Raw genomic sequence first — 20216 nt, forward strand, 5'->3', positions numbered from 1 at the left:
TTTTATTTTTTATTTGTTGTTTCACTGGTCTATTATTTTCTCTGTTTTCAACAAAATTTATGTTCCCGACTTCATGGTCTGTTACTGTTGAAAGCATAAATTATGAGGTTTTTTTCTGCTTTTGTTTAAAAAATTATATTGATAGATTTTCATTTGTTTATAACGAAGACAGGTTCCTACTTCAAAATTGTCTAAAACGTCTTTTGTAAGTTTTGACCCATCCCAAATAACAAGCACCAAATTCATCGACTTTTAGTATTTTTTTCTGGGGTATACTTCGAATTTAGTATCATCTTCTTTAACCTTTTGGGCCGTGACGAACTGAACTTATGTTAACATACTGGATAAGCAACGACATTCTCAAAATGTTCTATTACTATTTTTAGGAACTTTCATTGGTGTGATTAGACTTTGCTACCAACTTGGCACACTTCGAGGGATCAACGAAACAAATGGATGCCGTTATTGGACATCGCAAGAAAATTTCACTGCTTTGTATTGTTTCTGCAGCACAGATTACTGTAATGGTACTATATCGAAAACCGGATTTGCTGTCATCTTGTGTATTGGACTGCTTCTAGTGTACCTAGTTCATTTGATCGAGACGTAAATTGTGATGCCTACTATTTGCGCTTGATGCTAAAATTAGTAAATACGCTGCATATGCTATGAAAAATTGTAACATTTACAAACCAGTCTAGCATGTTGTTTTCAACCATGCATTTGTTATCGTACTGTTCATATTTAACCAGGGCATTACATATGCATGATTAGTATGTAGATATGATGAGAATAGGTATTCCAAAACCCTTCCAAATGTGAGCATTATAGTTTAATAGAAAGAATGGCATGAATATTAAATGTTTATATAACGTGAATAATGCTAAACATCAAAAATGGTTTCAATAATGAGGTTCAATTCTATATTCAGTTCCAAATATTATTTAAGAGTATCCATAGATCTAACAGTCTTACGCTCATTCATATAATCAAAACGTTTTTGAAGTTGGAATATTTACAGACTTTTTCTGTTATACGCATTTGTAAATGTCAAGCATAATTGTAATTTGTATTGGACGTGATGCAAATAGAATTGATTTATGATTATATTAAAGGCATGATTATTTATACAGCCCATGGCGCCATAAATGGAAGATTCTCCATCAGAAATTCAAGGATAAAATGTCTGACAAGAAATTACAAAGGGTTCTGCTTTTTGTATAAACGTGTCCTGTTTTATAACAAATGCGCAAGTTGTAACTTAGCGTGTGCAAATAAGAACTAACTGGTGTAATATAATTGTTCAAATAAAACTATTTAGGAATTAACTTATAGGTATAGATAATATATTAGACAATTTTAAAATGCCTTTCTACTAAGCTTGCCAATATATATATATATATATATATATATATATATATATATATATATATATATATATATATATATGTGTGTGTGTGTGTGTGTGTGTGTGTGTGTGTAGATAGATAGATTGATAGATAGAGAGATAGGCATAAAGTCTAAGTTTAGTAAACCTTTAATAATTTATTATTTTTGTGCGCTGTCTTCATTCATTATATCAATGTTTTGCGTCATGGGTACAAATTATGTGGTTCAACGATGTACTCATTTTATGGAAGATATATAGAAGGAAATATAGAGATGCCAATAAAAACGTCTGATTATTTAACCGTACTTGAATGTAGCGATTTGTCAATCAAACGGCATTAAGGAGAACCGTACATATATTACATGATGAGCAAAATATAATATTTCGCGATAAGCATGTATATGTATCAAGAACTCCAGTCGGGGATGTACGCAATTGTGAGCAAACCCAGCTGGAGCTCCGAAACAGGAAAGAAAATGAATTTTACTGTATACACCGTCGTCGAAAACTGAAACCAAGCAGTTTTTAAACCAAGAAGACTAGAAAAAGACAATCACGCGCAAATAAAATCATCTTTCCACAGCCAGCACATTTCCATTTAAATACATTTTTACCCATTTTGCTCATTAGTCACTCACTACCCTATAATTAATGCTAAAAAAATGAAATATCTGGGATATGATTGACGCGTACAACAATTTACATTACTAGAATGGCGATACGAATAGTATATGTTAAGGTCATCTGGCGTACTCACATCAACAGCCAAAATGAGGCCAGCTAGTCGAAACAACAATTTCAAGCATTTATTTCAGTAAAATAGTTATTTAAACTGTGCAAGTTTTCGTTTTTTTTTGGTTGTATTTATTGTTTGTCTAGACTCTGTTTTATATTTGCCTTTGAAAAGGACTATTTTAGAGTCGAAAGCTCTTTGGCTAGGTAGAAACTAGTTTTGCACTGTTCGTTGTAAGTTTATTGCATTCATCTTAATCAATCCCTGACACACGCGATCCCTTGCTGTTGCTGGATTTAGTGCATATGAAAGGTCTGTTATTCGCCATATCATTTGTACTCCATATATATATATATATATATATATATATATATATATATATATATATATATATATATATATATATATATATATATATATATATATAGTATGTACGCTGTATCATTGATATACCACGAGATGTATACATTTTTCATTAAAGGGAAAGAGGCTTGCCGAGTTTTCTTTTAATGAAAAATTTATGGAAGAAATGGTATATCAAAGATAAAACGTACATGCTATACTACATATATTTTATTTATATCATATACAATTACACATGCTTGCATTTCCGACGCACTTCTGACTGACTATAAACAACTGTGTATTGACGGAATGCACGTATGTATGTATGTATGTATGTATGTATGTATGTATGTGTGTATGTATGTATACATGCATGCATGTTAACCAGGGAGCATATAGAAAACCTACTGCCATAACCGCAAACGGACGTCATATTGAAGGGGATAGCACAAATTTCTTTTCTTGTCTTCCAGTACACTTATTTTCTATTTTGGCGTGAGACGGACACAACGTACAGGAAAGAATCAAACAATGATTTCAAGAGACCTGAATAACGAAACACACCCACACCCACTCACCCCCACACCCCCACACCCACAGACATTTACACACATACATACACCCCCCACACCCACACACATTCATATATAATGTTTTGTATTATTTTATTAAATAAATAAACAAGGTAGAAAAAACACTATAAAAATGTTTAAATTGCATCCAGAAAAAAGAATCTTGAACAGAAATTGATGTTGAAAAATATGAATAGTATAAATTACCTTGGCCATTCTATTTTAATTTTAATAAACTGCGTAGTGTATGGACACAAAGGATTTCAGAAAAAAACATTGCTGTTTAAAAGGCAATCAATTTATCAGTACAAGTCGTCTATCTGTGTTTTTATTAGTTTGCTTTGATTCCATCTATCTCTGTGTGTCAGTCTGTCTTTACATTAATAGGCTACTAACATACACGTTAATTTGTAAGATCAAAGACAATAACAAATTCAATACAATAAAAGTCTGATTTTAGCATACGGTTATTACTTGTATCAATGAAATGCAATTTTATGCTAATATTTATTTCATTTTAAGTGTCAAATGGGTTGAAATTGGAGGCATTTACATATGTACCAAATATTTACCATCCGCCACGTTGGCTCCTGGAATAATTAATATTTTGCTCCACGAAACACTGACGAGTGGTGTCTGGAATCGGCTTAGAACTGTGGTGTATTTCTGGGCAAGACAATGTATTCCTTTTATCCTCACAAAACCATATGGTGATATTAGTGGTGTTAGGGGATACTTTTGTGTCAATGGAAAGTACATTAAAGACCCACACCTTGGGAACGTTTAGCGTCAAGACTTTTCAGATCACCCTGGGAACGTTTAGCGTCAAGGGGAATTAAACATGGGGAATATTGGGTATGTATAGCGACAAGGGAATGTTGGGTTGTTGTATAGAAAAATAGGAATGGAACATGTGAGATGATGCACGATACTGGACATTGGCACCAATGTAGCAAGGGGCTGACCTGAATACGCTCTACCCTAGTGAGAAACAAATACAGCAGAGACATAGGCATATATAACACATAGACATAGATTGATGAACATCAATCCATCACGCAAACAACAATACAACCGGCGCAAAAAATGTTTAGGCAAGAAAGCAAATCTATTCTGGGTATATGACAGGTCCTTAAAAAGGGCCTTTGGGTTTCTTCTATTTTTATACAAACCCAAAATATGCTATCCATACAAACGTACGCGAAGGCATATAAACACAATATGTACTATCCACACAATCGTACGCGAACGCATACAAACACACAAGTACACACACTCACAGACACACACAAACACATACACAACCACAAACCACAGAGGGAAGAAAAAACAATGTCCTAAATGTCTAGGAGGACCTACCCCCGAAGAATTAGCCAGATCTGGATTTTCTACTTGGGCGAAGGGGATAAAGTCAAGTGCTTCAGTTGCAGTGTGTCCCTTTAAGAGTGGGAGCAGAAAGATTCGGCATTCCTGGAATATGCTCGATGGTCTCCGGATTATCACTACCTACCTTTAGTGGGACGATCTCAGTAATTTCTGGATGGAGACTTTGCAAGAGAACATTTATGGTTTGCATGTGGAGTGGAGAGAACACTTTAACCGAGAGTTGGTCAAAACGCAAGTGAAGCACAAACTCAAAATCATTTCTCAATTTTTAAACTATGCTCTTTTCCAACGTAAACCAAGACTGATTATGGGAGGACACTAAGAGACTTTAAAAGCATTACGCGCTGTCCCTAGGACACCTTTGTTACCAAGAACATGTTGTACAGTGACTTGTTTATATTCTACTTTGATCGTATTGATGTGTACTTTATTTCTGTACCTAATCATTTGGCTTTTATGTATTTTTGTCTTTCGTGTTGTTCCATTTTAAACATGTGTTGAAATAAACGTATCCTGAGAAAAAGTATAAAAACTCTTGTCTTGTTTGTCTTTGTGTCAAAAGCGACATTCCCTGCACTGTGGCTACCTTTGTTGTCTCTGCTCCCTCTTCCTCCACTTTCAAAGTCATCGACGAACACTTTGATTGTGCTAGTCGGGAGGCCCTGTATCTTCGCCATCCCTTTAACATGTTAATTGCCGGACCTAGCGGTTCAGGCACAACCGAATTTGTTAAACGTTTGATAGAACATAAACATCATTTGATCGATCGTCCACTTCATCGGATGGTGTGAAGTTACAAAGAGTGGCAATAGCGTACAGTCTCTTGCGAGAAAGTCAAGGCGTTTCTTTCGTGTTTGTGGAAGGCAATCCTGGCGAAGACGACGGGATCGTGTCTGACCCCAGTGAAACCCATTTGTTCATCTTCGACGACATTTTAGAAGAATATGAAGAAGAAATTAACTGTGATTTATGCGCAAAAGACATCATCGTACTGCCAGTGTCATTTACGTCACCCAAAGTTTGTTTTAACAAAGTAAAGCTCAGCGCACCATCAGTCTCAATGCTCATTACGTGGTCTTGTTTAAAAGCCCTAGAGATAAATAAATCTCAATTGCATGTCTTAGCCAAACAATTAGGAACGCCTTGGCTGACTCATGTGTACGACGATGCAACTCAAACCCCACAAACCTATTTACTCGTAAATTTAAAACCTACTACCCCCGATTTTTTGCGATTTCGAAACAATTTGTTTCACCAATGGTGCCGTGACGGAGGGCCTGTCGTGTACACGTCATCTTCGTCGACCTAACAACAACAATGATCTATAAAAACTTCGGACACTTTGGTTCTGTATCACACAGCGTCAACATGACGTCCCTTCAGTCTCATCTTCCCGTCAAATTCATTCGTTCCTTGTACGGCATCAGTCGCGAAAAATATCTACACATACGTGCTCGTGTCTTAGAAGCCAGTCTCAAAGAAGTCGTACGAACGTTTACGGTGACAGCACGTCAATTACTGTAAGGCATCATTTACATTCCACATCAAACCAAAGGTTTGTTTTAGAGAAAAAAAGTAGGCTTGACACAGCTGGTCGATCAGCATATCGACACTTAAAGCAAAAAGCAAATCATTTTAAAACATGGCGGTAGCGGTTCTCTAGGAGGTGTCATTATTCGTTCCCTATTAAAATTGAATCCCAATGCCCCATAAGTCCTCCCCAAGAAACAAGCCTCTCCCAAGAAAGCCATACTGACCCAGAGCCAAAAAAGGGCAGTTGTGTCAAGACCAGGACACAGCAATAGAAAAAAGAAAAGCCTGTAGAAAAAGAAAAAGAAAAGCCCCCAGAAAAGACCATAGAAAACAGCTTCTTCTCGCATGAGGCCACGACCTACAACGACGGTTACCGCGTCTCCAGAAGTCGCAGGTTCTTATGCTTCTCCGTTGTTAGTTATGCCAGCCAAGCCCACTTTGACACCAGTTCTTCCTCATTTGATGAAGCAATAGAAACCCGAGACTCCAAGAACTTCTCATCCAGCGGTGACACCCATCTCCCCTTTAGCTGCAGTGGTAGCTTCTCACAAATTATCTTCCCCCAAAATCAAAGTCCAAGAGAGATCGTGCATGTTACAGGGTTTATTGGATTTGTCCAAGCAAGAACTGTCCCAATTTAATCCGTTGCGAACCCCTCCACGTCGTGTGATTCCTGTCATCAAGTTGATACGACGTAAGGACTATCAGTGGCGACGCATTCCAGGATACAAAAGACCTGTGGAAAAGGATGTAATCCTGAACGCCCAAACATATCCCTTAGGAAAAGTGCACACCACTCTCTGGCTAAAAAAAAAGGAAAGGAAAGGAAAGGCCTTCCTCCTACTTTAGCCAAAGATTGGGACATGTTGGTTGTCATGTCCAAAGCTACTTCACCCAAGCGAAAACAACACATTCAAATAGCCTACAAAAAACGTTGTCGATACCGAGTGTTAATGTTGCCTGAATGCCTCGAAAGGCACGATACCTTTGTCTCCACATCGGAAAGAATACTTAGCCAAATGGTTAAAAAGAAAATACGTATCGGTCAAAAAAAGAAGATGTTGGTAGAACGCGGATGAATTTTGCCCATGTTGTTAGGATCGATGCTGAGAGGAGTATTGGGAATATAAAAAAGGACCAGGAAGATAAAAGGGACCTCTAGAGTCAAAAGGTCTCATACGTGATCATTGAAATTCAATGCATGTTAAGTAAGTACCCGACGGTGGCTGTCCCCAAGAAAGGTGGAGTGTTGGCAGCAGGAGAATGGCAAAACCAAACGCACTTTCGACAAAGGTTACTTACCCAACTGGAACACCGAATTGTTTCGTGCCACTGTCATCCTGCCGCCTATCAATTGGAAGACATGAACTGTAAAATGTTGAAAGGAACGTTTAACTTCCCCGAGTTACAACGAGTGACCAAAACACGAAGACGAAGTGTACGACATTGAAACCATTCTTGAACGAAGAACCCGTAAAGTGGGAAAACGCTGTCAAACAAGTCAAAGTACGTTGGAAAGGATATCCGTCCAGTATTGATTCTTGGATCGACGCTTCGCAAGTCGTTGACTATAAAATGAAGTGACCATCATGCCCTTCAACGCAACCTCAACCGCTACCACCGCGGTGAGCACTCCTTCACCTATTTCTTCTCTGCAAGATCTACAAAAGCTACCCTTGTGGGTGTGGTATGGAGAACGTGTGCCCAAAACGCAAATCGTCTTTTTATGCCACATTTTTGTGGTGTATTGTGTCATCGCTGCGGCCATTGCCAATCTGAGTCTTCAACAAGGAGAAAACAAATGTGGACTATCTCACTGAGCAGTTGCATCGGTCACCTTCTTCCCAATCCTTCCCTGAAATACTCATGGAACGTTAACAACAGCAATCTTGCGTCCAGCGTCAGTCACCACTCCATCAACAACATTTTGGGCGGAGACATTCCTCTGACTTCCAGTTCCCTCGGACAGTCGCAAAACTCTGGAATTATAAACAACAACAACCAGTTTTACTTAACGTTACACAGTGACAGTCTTATGGAGGTGTTTCCCAATAATAATTTGTGCTGCTACACGGCCAAATTACCTCAGGTTATCTAATTAGATCACGAAGCCCATTGGGAAGCGGCTTTGGTCGAAATAATTTACCGTTCACAAATTAAAAAGATCACTGAAACTCAAAACGCTTTCCAAGTTGAAATCCTGAACGTCTAATTGCAAGAAGAAATTAATAAAATCGGGTTTTCAGGTGACACAAAGTCAGCAAGCAATTCGTCATTCAGCATCTACACATTAAAAATGTCGGCAGGCTATTATTTTAGCAGTGAACATTTGATGGACACGATTGCTGACCGGTTTGATACAGCGTTAGGCAAAGCCCTGAATGAGTAAACAAAGGTGTTAAGATTGAGTACCATAAAGTGCCTCGTCTCCAACTGATAAAATGTCAGAATACCGAAACGTTGTCCCTGAGATTCAATGGTAGTTTGAAACTTTGGGTGGACATGCACAGATGGTATCACAGAATCTGTGTCCGAAGATCAACACTAATATGGATTTTGACAGGGCTCGTGGATCCCCTGTAGAACTGATCCAAGGACTCGATTTGATCTTTGTGTATTCCGATGTGGTTATGTACAACATAGTGGGACACATCTCCGTACCATTCCAACGTGTCATTCCTTTCAAAGTGGATTCTACCACGACCAGTGACCAAGAAGGTGAAAATACCTATCACGTTCAGCGCGAATTTATTCATCCTCACTATTTACCCGTCAGTAAGTCGTATATCGACACTGTCAACATTGCTATAAAAGGAAATCTGGGGAAAAATATTCCATTCTCCTAATGGAAAGTCACGGTGAAACTCTATTTTCGAAGACTATTCTCTAACGAGTTGTAAATCATATATCCAGTGTACCAAGGTGTCGCTCGACAGCGAGGACATGGTTTTAGCAGATATGCTGAAATCAGCCTTTCGCTCGGTAGTCCCGATTTTGAAACCGATGCACGCTTTGAAAGATGCCACATTGACGCACGGCAAAGGATTTCTCTAAAATATCATCATCGACAATCAAAACCCCAATGAAGGTTTCTTGAGAGCAGCCAAATGTCTTGCATCAAACAGGCAAAGACATTTTGGGCCGAATAGAAACTTCTATAAATGCCATGGACGCTGCGGAGTCAGTCATTCCAGCTTCCTTGATACTACAGCAAGAACAAGGCAGAAAGAGACGACGAAGATACCCTTCCAGAGGACTGCATACCCCTAGAGCTAAAAAGACCAAGAAAAGAAGAACCGTCCTAGACTTAGACTTTTCTGATTTTTTTAAAAGCAGAGATAAAAAAAGAAAGAAAGAAAATGATGCACCGAGGGTCTTACGCCTTTTGTAAGTCGGAATTGGATCTGTTTGCCATGCCACCCATCATGATGACGATGGAAGAATCCCGGTGGATCGCATTTCATCCCGTCTCTTCTGTCAAGCACTCAGGACAGGATTACATCGATCTGAATAGCAGTTATTTGAACTTGAAAGTGAAAGTGATTGACACATCGACGGACTGTCCCAATATAAAAACCTGCCGCCAGACGCGGTTGAAAGCTTAGACGATGAAAGATAGCCATAACACCCGTCCACAAAAACAGCCCTTTTCAGTACTACCCTAATACTCTAGAAAATAGATACTAGTTCAATTGGTAATTGTATATTAGTAAGTCATAAACTTAACGTGTGTCTATAAGCACTTCGTTTTCGTAGCTTGTCAAAAATAGTCTGTGTGTTTTGTTTGTAGTTAGCGTTTGTAAGTAAAAAAGTGAGTGAGTGTTTCTTTTAGGTCAGCGCTTTCCATATTCGTTTTGGTACTGATATGGGTCTTATAAGTTTTGGTGACATGTGACGCCTTCACAAAATTGTAAGACGTCAGCTACAGTCACAGCCAGCCACAATAGCCACAACGACCACTACAACTAATACCAACACCGCAGCCACTATCAGTACCACTACATCATCATCCACGGGTGTATCATAGGAGAAGGAGGGAAGTCTTCAGTATTCCACAAAGTGAAAACTGGGATGATGAGGCCACTCAACCCTCTTATGCGCTTCCAACCACTCAAATCAAATGAAACAACGATTGGAGCCGTCGATGTGTCTGTGGTGCCCGGACTGGGAGATACCAGCAATACGCGGGTGCATTTGGAGTTCAAAATGCTAACCAAATCTCTAGAAAAGATACTTCAAATTACCAGTTGGTATTAACGCAAAGTAGTGTGATTATAAACAGTCTCTCCTTTCCTAATATGTGTGCATGTGCTTGTGTGTTTGTATGCGTGCGCATACTTTTGTGTGGACAGTAGATATTTGGGTTTCGATAGTAAATATTGTGGTATGTTTGATAGTAGATACTCTTTTGTATACCCTTCTCTATTGTGTGGATAGTAGAGTGTGTGTTTATGTTCGTGCGCGTACGTTTGTGTGGATAGTAAATATTGTGTTTGTATAGTAAAACTTAGGGTATTTTTATAGTAGACATTTTTTTACCCTTCCCTTCTGTGTGGATAGTAGCGTTTGTGCTTGTATGTGTTTGTTTGGAACATATATTTGGGTTTGTTGTTTTCTTCTTGCCCTGTGTAGATAGTATATTTGGGGTTTATATGCGTTCGCGTACGTTGTGTGGATATTATGTTTGGGTTTGTTTTTTCTTCTTCCCTCTGTGATGTGTGTTTGTATGTGAGTGTTGTGTGTGTGTTTGTGTGTGCGTGTCTGTGTGTATTTGTTTGTTTGTATGAGTGCGCGTGCGTTTGTGTGGACAGCATAGTGTGTGTTTGCATGCATTCGCGTATTTTTGTGTGGATAGTAGATATTGTGGGGTTTCCCTTCCGTTCTGAGTGGATAGTAGAGTGTTTGTAAGTATGCGTTCGCGTACGTTTGTGCAGATAGTATATTTGGGGTTTGTTTCTTCTTCTTCCTATGTTTGGATAGTGGATTTTGGGGGTTGTATGCGTTCGCTTACGTTTGTGTGGATAGTATATTTTGGGTTTGTATGAAAATAGAAGAAACCCAAAGGCCCTTTTTAAGGACCACTCATATGCCTCGAAAACATTTGCTTTCTTACCTAACCATTTTTTAGTCGGTTGTATAGTTGTTTGTGTGATAAACTGATGTTCATCAATCTATGTCTATGTGTTATATATGTCTATTTCTCTACTGTATTTGTCCCTCCCTAGGGTAGCGCGTATTCAGGTCAGCCACTTGCAACATTGTTGCCAGTGTTCCGCCCAATTGAGGTCATACCCTTGCTACATTGTTATTAATGTTCAGTAACGTGATGTCACGTCCCCTGTTCCATTCCTATTTTCTCTATACAACAACCCAACTTTCCATTGTCACTATGCAGACCCAGTATTTCCCTTCTTCAATTCCCCTTCACGCTAAACGTTCCCAGGGTGATCTTAAAAGTCTTGACGCTAAACGTTCCATGGTGGCCCATTGACGCAAAAGTATCCCCTAACACTACTGACATTCCATTGTTGTTGTATTTACATTTTCCGCAACGCATTTGATCATTTCTGTCCATAGTTCATTTTCTTTTAAATCTTTTATAACTTTCTTCAAAGTCTCCATTGAACATTGCGTGCATATATGAAAAGCATTATTATCGTTTCGGATATTCCTTGATTAGATAAATTTTAACAATTGTAGAAATTTATAAATCTGATAAATGTTGGATACGAGAAACATCCCAAATATAATGATCATTGAAACAAAATTAGACACAGGTAGTTGATAATTATGAAAACCTAATGCATAATAAATTGTTAAATATTTGTAACTTAGTAAACGACTATTCCAATTAAAGAAAAATTAAAACGTATATCAAAAATAAAGGTTTTGCAGATCAAACTATCGGCTTGTTAAGCATCAGTATTGAGAAGCACCATAAAATGAATATACATTCAATTGCAAAGAAAATAAAACTTTTGTAGGGAACCTGACGAGTAAATTTCGATGTAAATTATAAAATTACAATTCACGTCTTAGTGTTTGTTCGAAAAATGATTAACCTATACAATTCTAAATAAGAATGTTAATTACATGTACCGAGAGATTTAGAATCGGATGAAAGAAGATGCAATGAAGCACGGAATGATAATAGACTTTCTTGTCAACATAGTTGCCCATCGTTATTTAATGATATGGAAAAAGGTCTACACATGTGAAGGTAATTAGTATGCACTGTCGTTTCGGTTTCGATGATAGAACATAGAAGCTTTATCAGTAGCTCGTGTTATCTGACAGCCAGATGCATGATTTTTAAAGTGGGTGAAGGTTGAGACACATCCATCAGAAGCAGACGATAATGTACTTGTTCTGGCTTTAGTGGCGATAACCATTTCCGAATGAAATGCGCTTCACTGAAATGACTTCAATCAGCTTCCGGTTTCACCGTCTCCCCAAATGCGCTCAATATACGCGCCATTAATGGCTTAATTATGATTTGGTCTATTCAGCCACACTTAATAGAGTCCACCATATGTAGGATTAGAAAGTTCCACACAAGGGACAGGATTGTGAGTTAGACACATTGTTGTGCCTATCCAACACCGATGCATAAGGAAGGATTATTTTTTTCTCAAAGTCCTGAACCAGATATGAAAGTTCGAAGATCACACCGGTGTTGTGAATACTTGTGCAACACCAAACATCAGAATAATAACTGAGTTTAAGCTTTAAATGAATTTCAATCTCATATCAACGTCTTTCATATGCATTGGATTAGGAACGGAAATGCTACCAGAGGGTCAGAAGTCTTCGTCAGGTACAAGGCTTTGCCAAGTGTCTGACACAAAATATATTTTGATCTCAAGGGTGGAATGTTCTTATCATGGACTGACGCATAAAGATAACGTACTTTTTATACTCACGAAAGAAAACCCCATACAATTGGGTTGTTGTAAATATGGCGAAGCTTAAATATACAGCGTCGGAAGTAGTGGACTGGCAGCTTTACAGCGATATAAATATGAACGAAAAAATAACGTTGAAGATTAAACGAGACAAAAAACAAAACAAATTTATTTAAAAATTCAAGTTTCGTTCATAAAAATTATGATAAGATGGCTTTTAATAAAACAAATATGGACAAATGTAACAACGGCCTTTTCGTCTCGAAATCGGACTAAAGAATATTAATATGTAGCTTAGATGACCACTGCAATACGTCCTCTTTGAAGGTAAATAGTTTCAACCGCACCGCGCGTTCGGATGTAAATGTGACACACTGTTTATCTTGATTGTTGTTACATAAAGCTTGATCGATGATACAAATAAATTAGTTTTTCGCAGTTATTGTGCAGTATGATTGCAGCAGAAGGTCATTTGATGAAATGCTGAAGTGACGCAATGAAGGAAAGACATAGTATCCCTCGTTGTTCTACGTTGGAAAACAAAAACATATCCATGTAGAAACGTGAGAACATGAGAATAAAGAAATACTCGACACTCCCTCGTGTTCTGATAATAGATTTCACAAAGAAAATTGATGACTAGTCGGATTGCAGGAAATTACAGCAGATAATTATTTGCTGATATAACGTTGGTGGCGTATATTCCACAAAACATGCGTACAAATCTATAATTAATTGGTATTGTATAAGCCATGTTTAAGCATAATGTTATTTTAGTCTAGGTAAGATGATTATTTGTCCATCCCATTCATCTGTTTCTCATTTAAGTTTAATAAGTGCCATCCTTAGTATGTATCAATATATCGATATCAGTATGTAGTTGGAAAACTACTCTAGTTAAACATTATATGGTACTACAAGTTACGTCGAACCATGTACGGTTATCATATAAAACCCGATATATTCATCTATTTTTTAATTTTCGAAAAATGTTAACAGTTACATTTTTAGGAGACAGAGTGTAATTTTCTTGGAGTATATTAGCAATGCTTTCAATCTATAGATAATTAAACATTGCCCAACTATGCAATATAGTATCTGCCATCAGCGATTACCTTTAATTTAAATAGGAAAATGTGTTTTGGTGAGTTTGATAGGAGTATCTGTTGATAACCTTTCAGAAAGGCGTTGAGTGTTTACTGTGTGGGATTAAACATATCAGGTAATAATGTCGATAACCCTTCAAAATACACTCTATTTCGATACAGCCATTATTGTGAGTCATTAGTTTGAAATCTGTCCAGCACAAAAGACGTACATTTGGAAAATTGAGAATTAATTTTATATCTACATGATACAAACCACGGGGGAGACAGAGAGGGGAAAAGAAATTAGACTACGCTTGTTGAAAAGCTAAATAATAGAGTCGAAGACATGTCAACATCTTAATTAGATTTCAGTGTGGAGATCCTATTTTGACTGCAACAATCTAAGGTGTCATTATGTTCATCATGTTTATATTTCTTTCAAAGTGGTGTAATTATACAGGTATAGGCATCACGGATATAAATATATGAAACAAATATTGGATTGATGTCAGTACACCAGAAAAAGTATCAGAATACAAAAAGCTGTTACTATGCACAATGTAGACATTTGAAAAGATATTCTGCCCGAAGAGGGTTCTGTTGTTTAATTGAAAACCTGTTAGCATCAATGTAAGGCTACTTATTTCAATTATTAAGACTTTGAAAGAAGAGTCGTGCCATAATGAAATGTAAAATCGAAACACGTACACAGATGAATAGATATTACGAGAGCAGGCTTGAAATAGTACCAGATGCAAAGAGAACCTTTGGACTGGTGCTAAGAGAATTTCTGGACGAATGTTTTCACGAAGATGATTCAGAACTCAATATATTATTGTGCTAGATAAAACGCGTGCTAGCAATTAAGAGCACCCAAATATTTAGCAAGAATTGCATGGAAAAAGAAGACGAGAAGTAACGGTCATATATAGGCTATTAAAACAGCTAACAAATACTTTTACGCTTGGAAATATTCATAAACACACAAAAATAGTTTACAAATATCGCACTGGGTGCAATGCCAGGACAGCAGATAATGCAAGGTGTACTGAATGCATAACAACACCTAAACGTTTAAGACAAGAAATTACCTCCATAAAAATATATAGCTGGCTTTGAAAGGTTTAATGAATCAGCTATGGCACCGTTCGACGACTTATACTCATAATGAAACTATTCAAGAATATCGAATGAAGATTATTAGTTACGTATATTATATCACGCAACATTTAAACATAAATGTAGTGGGTGATCTTCGTGACTCATGTGTAAAGAAAGATACATCATATGTTACGTATTTTTAGGAATCTATAAATGGCTGCATCAACATGACGAAAAAATCAAACTTTAGTTTTCCAGGTCCAGACATTTATGCCTGATTAAAGATCTTGAATGTTGAATTATAACTGTTGACATACTATGATGCGTTCATGCTGATCTAGAGTGGAATAAGATGTGGAAGAATAATGATGCCACATAAGAGGCCAAATCATATCACGAACAGTACCTATCAAAAATGCTCAAATGAAAAGTACGGTGAGTAGGGAGGCTTAATGCCAAAATCATTAACTATGTACCTTTATATTACTCATCTCAATACATGTTCCTATGTCAATATATACAGATAGAAGGCCGTAGATAGGCAACTAATTAACAAATTAGACTAAAAGAGGAATGACTTGTTCAAAATGCCAAATGAATATCATATCATTCGCTTTCTAGGAATGCATATGGAGATTCCTTGACACATCCAAACTATTTCAAGCAAAACACGTTTTCTGGCAGGAAATGAATTCAGATGAAAATGGTTTGTCTGATATATTTGATTGCTGTTTTCAAGGGTGCAAAAACAAAAGTGTCAACAGTGTCACGTACATTGAAATGCAAGGACAAATGGCTACAATTGACAACAGCAGCAATCTGGTTTGAAACTGACAAACGTACACAGCATTGTTCTTTTGATCAACAATCTGGCTAAATCCTAAATGCAAAAAATTGAAGAAAAAAGACAATACATTATTTCAATCAATATTTTATATATTTTGTTTCCAAAAGAAATCATTGAATGAGATTATATTTCGTAAACTAATAGATACTTTGAGAAATGAGTAACAAAAAACTGTATACAATCTAAAATATAATGTCTTCAAATTTTATACAGATTCGTCATTTGCCAGGAAAACAGCTTTTGACAATAAATGATTGTTTATTAACCAGTTAACTAACAAAAGCAAACGAAATTAATCAAATCAATTTAAGCTGATTTACAGTGTGTAAGTTATCCAGTTGCTTCATATAAGAATTACCAGACTTAAGACGGTAGATATTGATTCATTGTGCATTCAAGTTTACACAGAGATCATGCACGATGATGTGAAAGATATATTCGGCTTCTCTGTTATTGGAAACTATTGAAAACTGACAAAGTGTTTCGTTTACCACAAATGAGCAAGAAAGTTTGAAATGATTTATGTTTGAACTGAATGTTGTTTCAAATAGAAATTATAATGGATTAATATAAAATCATTATTTCGTGGAGGACTGAAAAAGCGAAACAAACGTACGGAGGAATTTTTAAAAAAAGAACTCAAAGCTTAATATCGCGATATGTTACTTATATATTCTAGATGAAAATTACCAAGAAATGAATTCACGAAGTACACTCTGAATATGTATGGCATCAAAATGCAAAATGCATTATCCATATATAACAAAACATGATTTTCGGCTGACAGCATAAACATGTTACTTTGCAGACATTTTGGCACCTTGTACTGACGAGGAAAAAAAACTCTTGTGAAAAGAGTGCTTCATTTGTTTGTTGTTGTTTGTGTTTCAAAGTATCAACAACTTTTCTTTTATTTCTTTAATGAAAACCAAGACTGTTTCCAAAACACATTATCATAATTATTGTTTTACTCCATAATGTTAAAATAAAACAAAACAAGTTTATTATCCCTATAATATTTAATTTTACAGGACTTTTGAACGTTTGTCAATCACTCGTAAGTAATTTTCAAAATGCCTACCACTAAAAGATTTTTTGGTTGGGTTCGTTCCTTTCTTTTTAACATCGTCAAGATTGCCACAAATATCAATCATAAATAAGGTATGGGTTTCTTTGTATAAATAAAGCATTACAAGATACCCAATATATCCTGGGGATCTGTAACAAGCACATTTTCAAACTTCAATAACCACTGCTTTTTTAGAAGTCTTGTTAATCAGAAATGCTGGAAAGAAAATAATGGTGTTGCTTAAAGATTATTTCATTCAGTCTCTAATATATTTCTTAAACATTTCCTTTTCACAATTAGTCCCTCCAGAGATTATTATGTTGCGGGGCTTTATAAACACATTTATTAATGTTGGAAGCATAATTTGCACCATGTGAGCATCTAAATTAAGGTTTATCTTAATTTTAAGCGAATCCATTGTTGAGCGGTATATAACTTAAAACTCTATCAAGCAATTTCTTATCATTTGCTCCTCTCACAACAAGCCAGATATAATAACGTGTATGAATTATCAGCACTTCATTTTCTAATTTAAGTGTGCTTTTGTTGCTCGTCACAGAAATTATTGGTTTTTTAAACTGTTGTATCAGTTTATAACCCTGATATTAAGCCATATTTTGCAGTCTATCTACAATAATATAAATTACTCCCTATTGCTGAGTTGTAAGCCTTTTTGGATCACCTTGTCTACTTGTTTTACACAGAATCAAAACACACTTTAAACTCATTCTTGGAGAATCCAGTACGAGGGTTGTCGACCTTTAAAGTTAATTCTGGGAGAAGGCAGATTAAGGTTAGTCAAACGTGTATTGGATGATACGTCAATAATTCACTTTCCCTCTACTAATGTAGTTCTAAACTAATTAACTCCATTTCGGTATTGGTATTTGTCGATTGGACAATTGATTTTGAAGTCAACGTATCGTGCTGGAGGCAAATATTTTCCTATGGTTCGTCTTGCTAAATCAAACGTCTTGTTTCTGCTTTTTATAATCCTATAACAAGGGTATTGTGAAATCAAAAGATAACTTATGCGCTTATGTGCTAGTATCTAAACATTAAGTGGTATTTATAACTTCTTTCCATGCTAAGCAAACGTTATACTTTCACTTAGTCTGTTTTTGATATCCTGATCTTAGCTTTCTGATTTTATTATTCTCGATACATATAAATTTGTAAGCAACATACACACGTAAACTGCCAATGAAACCCACATGTCCTTGTAGTCTACCCGTTCAATGAAATGTTTTGTGTAGAAAAGATTCAGCTAGGACTGACTTGGTCATTTCCAAGTTCTACATCATTTCCTCCTTGAGTAGAAGTGTATATATTACAAGCTCGTCTAGGTTGTTTAAAGTCTGTATCTCCAAACTTTGTTGTCTTATCTTTCATTCAACTAATGCACAGTTTTTGATCGCTTTTATTGAATTCACAACATTTAAGATTTGTCTCCGAGTTGTTTTCAGCGTCAAACAACTATGCATCATGTCATATGCTCCCAATAATTAGAAATACTGCTACCAAGAATTCTATAATGTTCCGTTAAACCTTTTGACAACTGTTTATTTGTCAGAGTAAGATGGAATGTATTTATCGTTTACTTTTCCAGCCTTCCTGTTGTAAAACCCGTTTTTTAGTTAACTTCATTTAAATTTACCTTTTTAATAATGAATATTGCTGTAAAGGATATTGAGAATGCTATATCCGTTTGATGTTATCCACTTTTATATATTTGTCATAGACTTGCATGCCAATAATGCCTTCCTGCTACGTCAAACAACGTCTTTTGATGGGAAATCTTTAACTCGCTTCTTTGTGTAACGATTGGACAGACTGTTTAGTTAGCCGTTTTTTCTATTGAATCAAATGTACTTTATGTTTTGTCCCGGTTCATTTGTTGCAACAGATGATTCATATTTTGTTCAAGCAACTGAACTTCAAGATAGTATGAAACACTTTAGTATGAATTTTTGCAGTAATTATTAAACATTCTGTGGATTCTCTGGGCTTGATAAGCTTTCTTTAGGTGTTATAAAAAAAGCTAAGGGACGACCGTTGAAAGTACTTATTGTGTTATTTGAAACAATTCCCAATGTTCTTTTAGTCTTTTCAAACGTATGAATATCAGATTTATGAAAAGTTTAAAATTCCAATTGTTATTTCTTCTTGTACTAAACCACGTTTGATTTGCTTTAAATTTTGCTTTTTACTATATAAATTAAATTTCTATTTCTGTCTTACGGTAAATCGAATATATGAAGGCTTTGAAACAAACGTAGTCCTCTTTCCTTAGGTATTAATCCTATGTTGATTTTATGATGAAAATGTTGCAGATCTCGGTCTTTTCGGGGATCGTTTGATCATGTAATTGTTATCAAATGAAACTGAAGGTATACATTTCCACGTAGAACCAACCTTCACCTATATTTTGCCTCCTATTAGAAGCCAGTACGGCAGAAGTCATTTTTGTTTCAAACAAAATGGTTGCCCGCGTCACAATATTGATACTCAGGGAAGTGATTTACATTCATAGATATGGCGTAGAAATGATACAGTCTGCTTCAAAATATAACCATTATATCTCCCAATTCATACTGTGTCGAAATACATGATCAAACAATAATATTCTTACCAAATCGTCCTCATATCCATTAATATTCACAAATAATATCTGCAGTAACTTCCTTTAATGCCATTTTGAAACAGACTATGAATCTTCACTTATTTCCATTTGCATTTTGCATTTATTTATTTTGTCACTCCGGAATATGACCGTAGTTATTTATATGTAGAAAAACCAGTAAACGGTTCATAACGAATTTAAAAAAGAAAGGTAAAAGTTTATATGTGTATTACTAAAATTCAGTCTAGTCTGGAGGAGACGATTTGACAATCTGAGCATTTATTGGTCAATTTGGCGTTTGCTGTCTATGGCAATATTAGGATTCGGCCTAGTTTTGCTGATTAAAGGATGCGTTTTACGCGTCTTACACAAGTGACCAGGTAAAATGCTATGGATGAAGTGATTAAAGTTCTGCACAATATATTTAGTTTATACTTCATAATTAATGTTATCATATTCATATAATCAATATTACCCATTTTACATTCATTGGTGATGGAACGTTCTACTTATTGTTTACTAATTCCTTATAATATATCTATACAAATTAAACCATGCTTTATTCTTCTTTAGAACTAGAAGCCAACTAGCACAAAAGATAACCTGGTGGCCCATGGTGTCCGA

General features: G+C 36.1%; 1 protein-coding gene across 1 annotated transcript in view; it reads left to right on the forward strand.

Annotated features, from left to right (window-relative positions):
- Positions 1 to 1359, forward strand: part of LOC149787628 (uncharacterized) — a 40499-nt gene extending 39140 nt beyond the window's left edge. The window contains exon 3 of the mRNA XM_089975620.1: positions 387 to 1359. Within this exon, the coding sequence (XP_089831746.1) occupies positions 387 to 610 (224 nt within the window). The 3' untranslated portion in view covers positions 611 to 1359. The remainder of the gene's footprint in view (positions 1 to 386) is intronic.
- Positions 1360 to 20216: the final 18857 nt, after the last annotated feature.

This window comes from Sinohyriopsis cumingii, chromosome 11 (assembly GCF_028554795.1).
Source record: "Sinohyriopsis cumingii isolate HCF-2022 chromosome 11, ASM2855479v2, whole genome shotgun sequence".
Lineage (NCBI taxonomy): Eukaryota > Metazoa > Mollusca > Bivalvia > Unionida > Unionidae > Sinohyriopsis > Sinohyriopsis cumingii.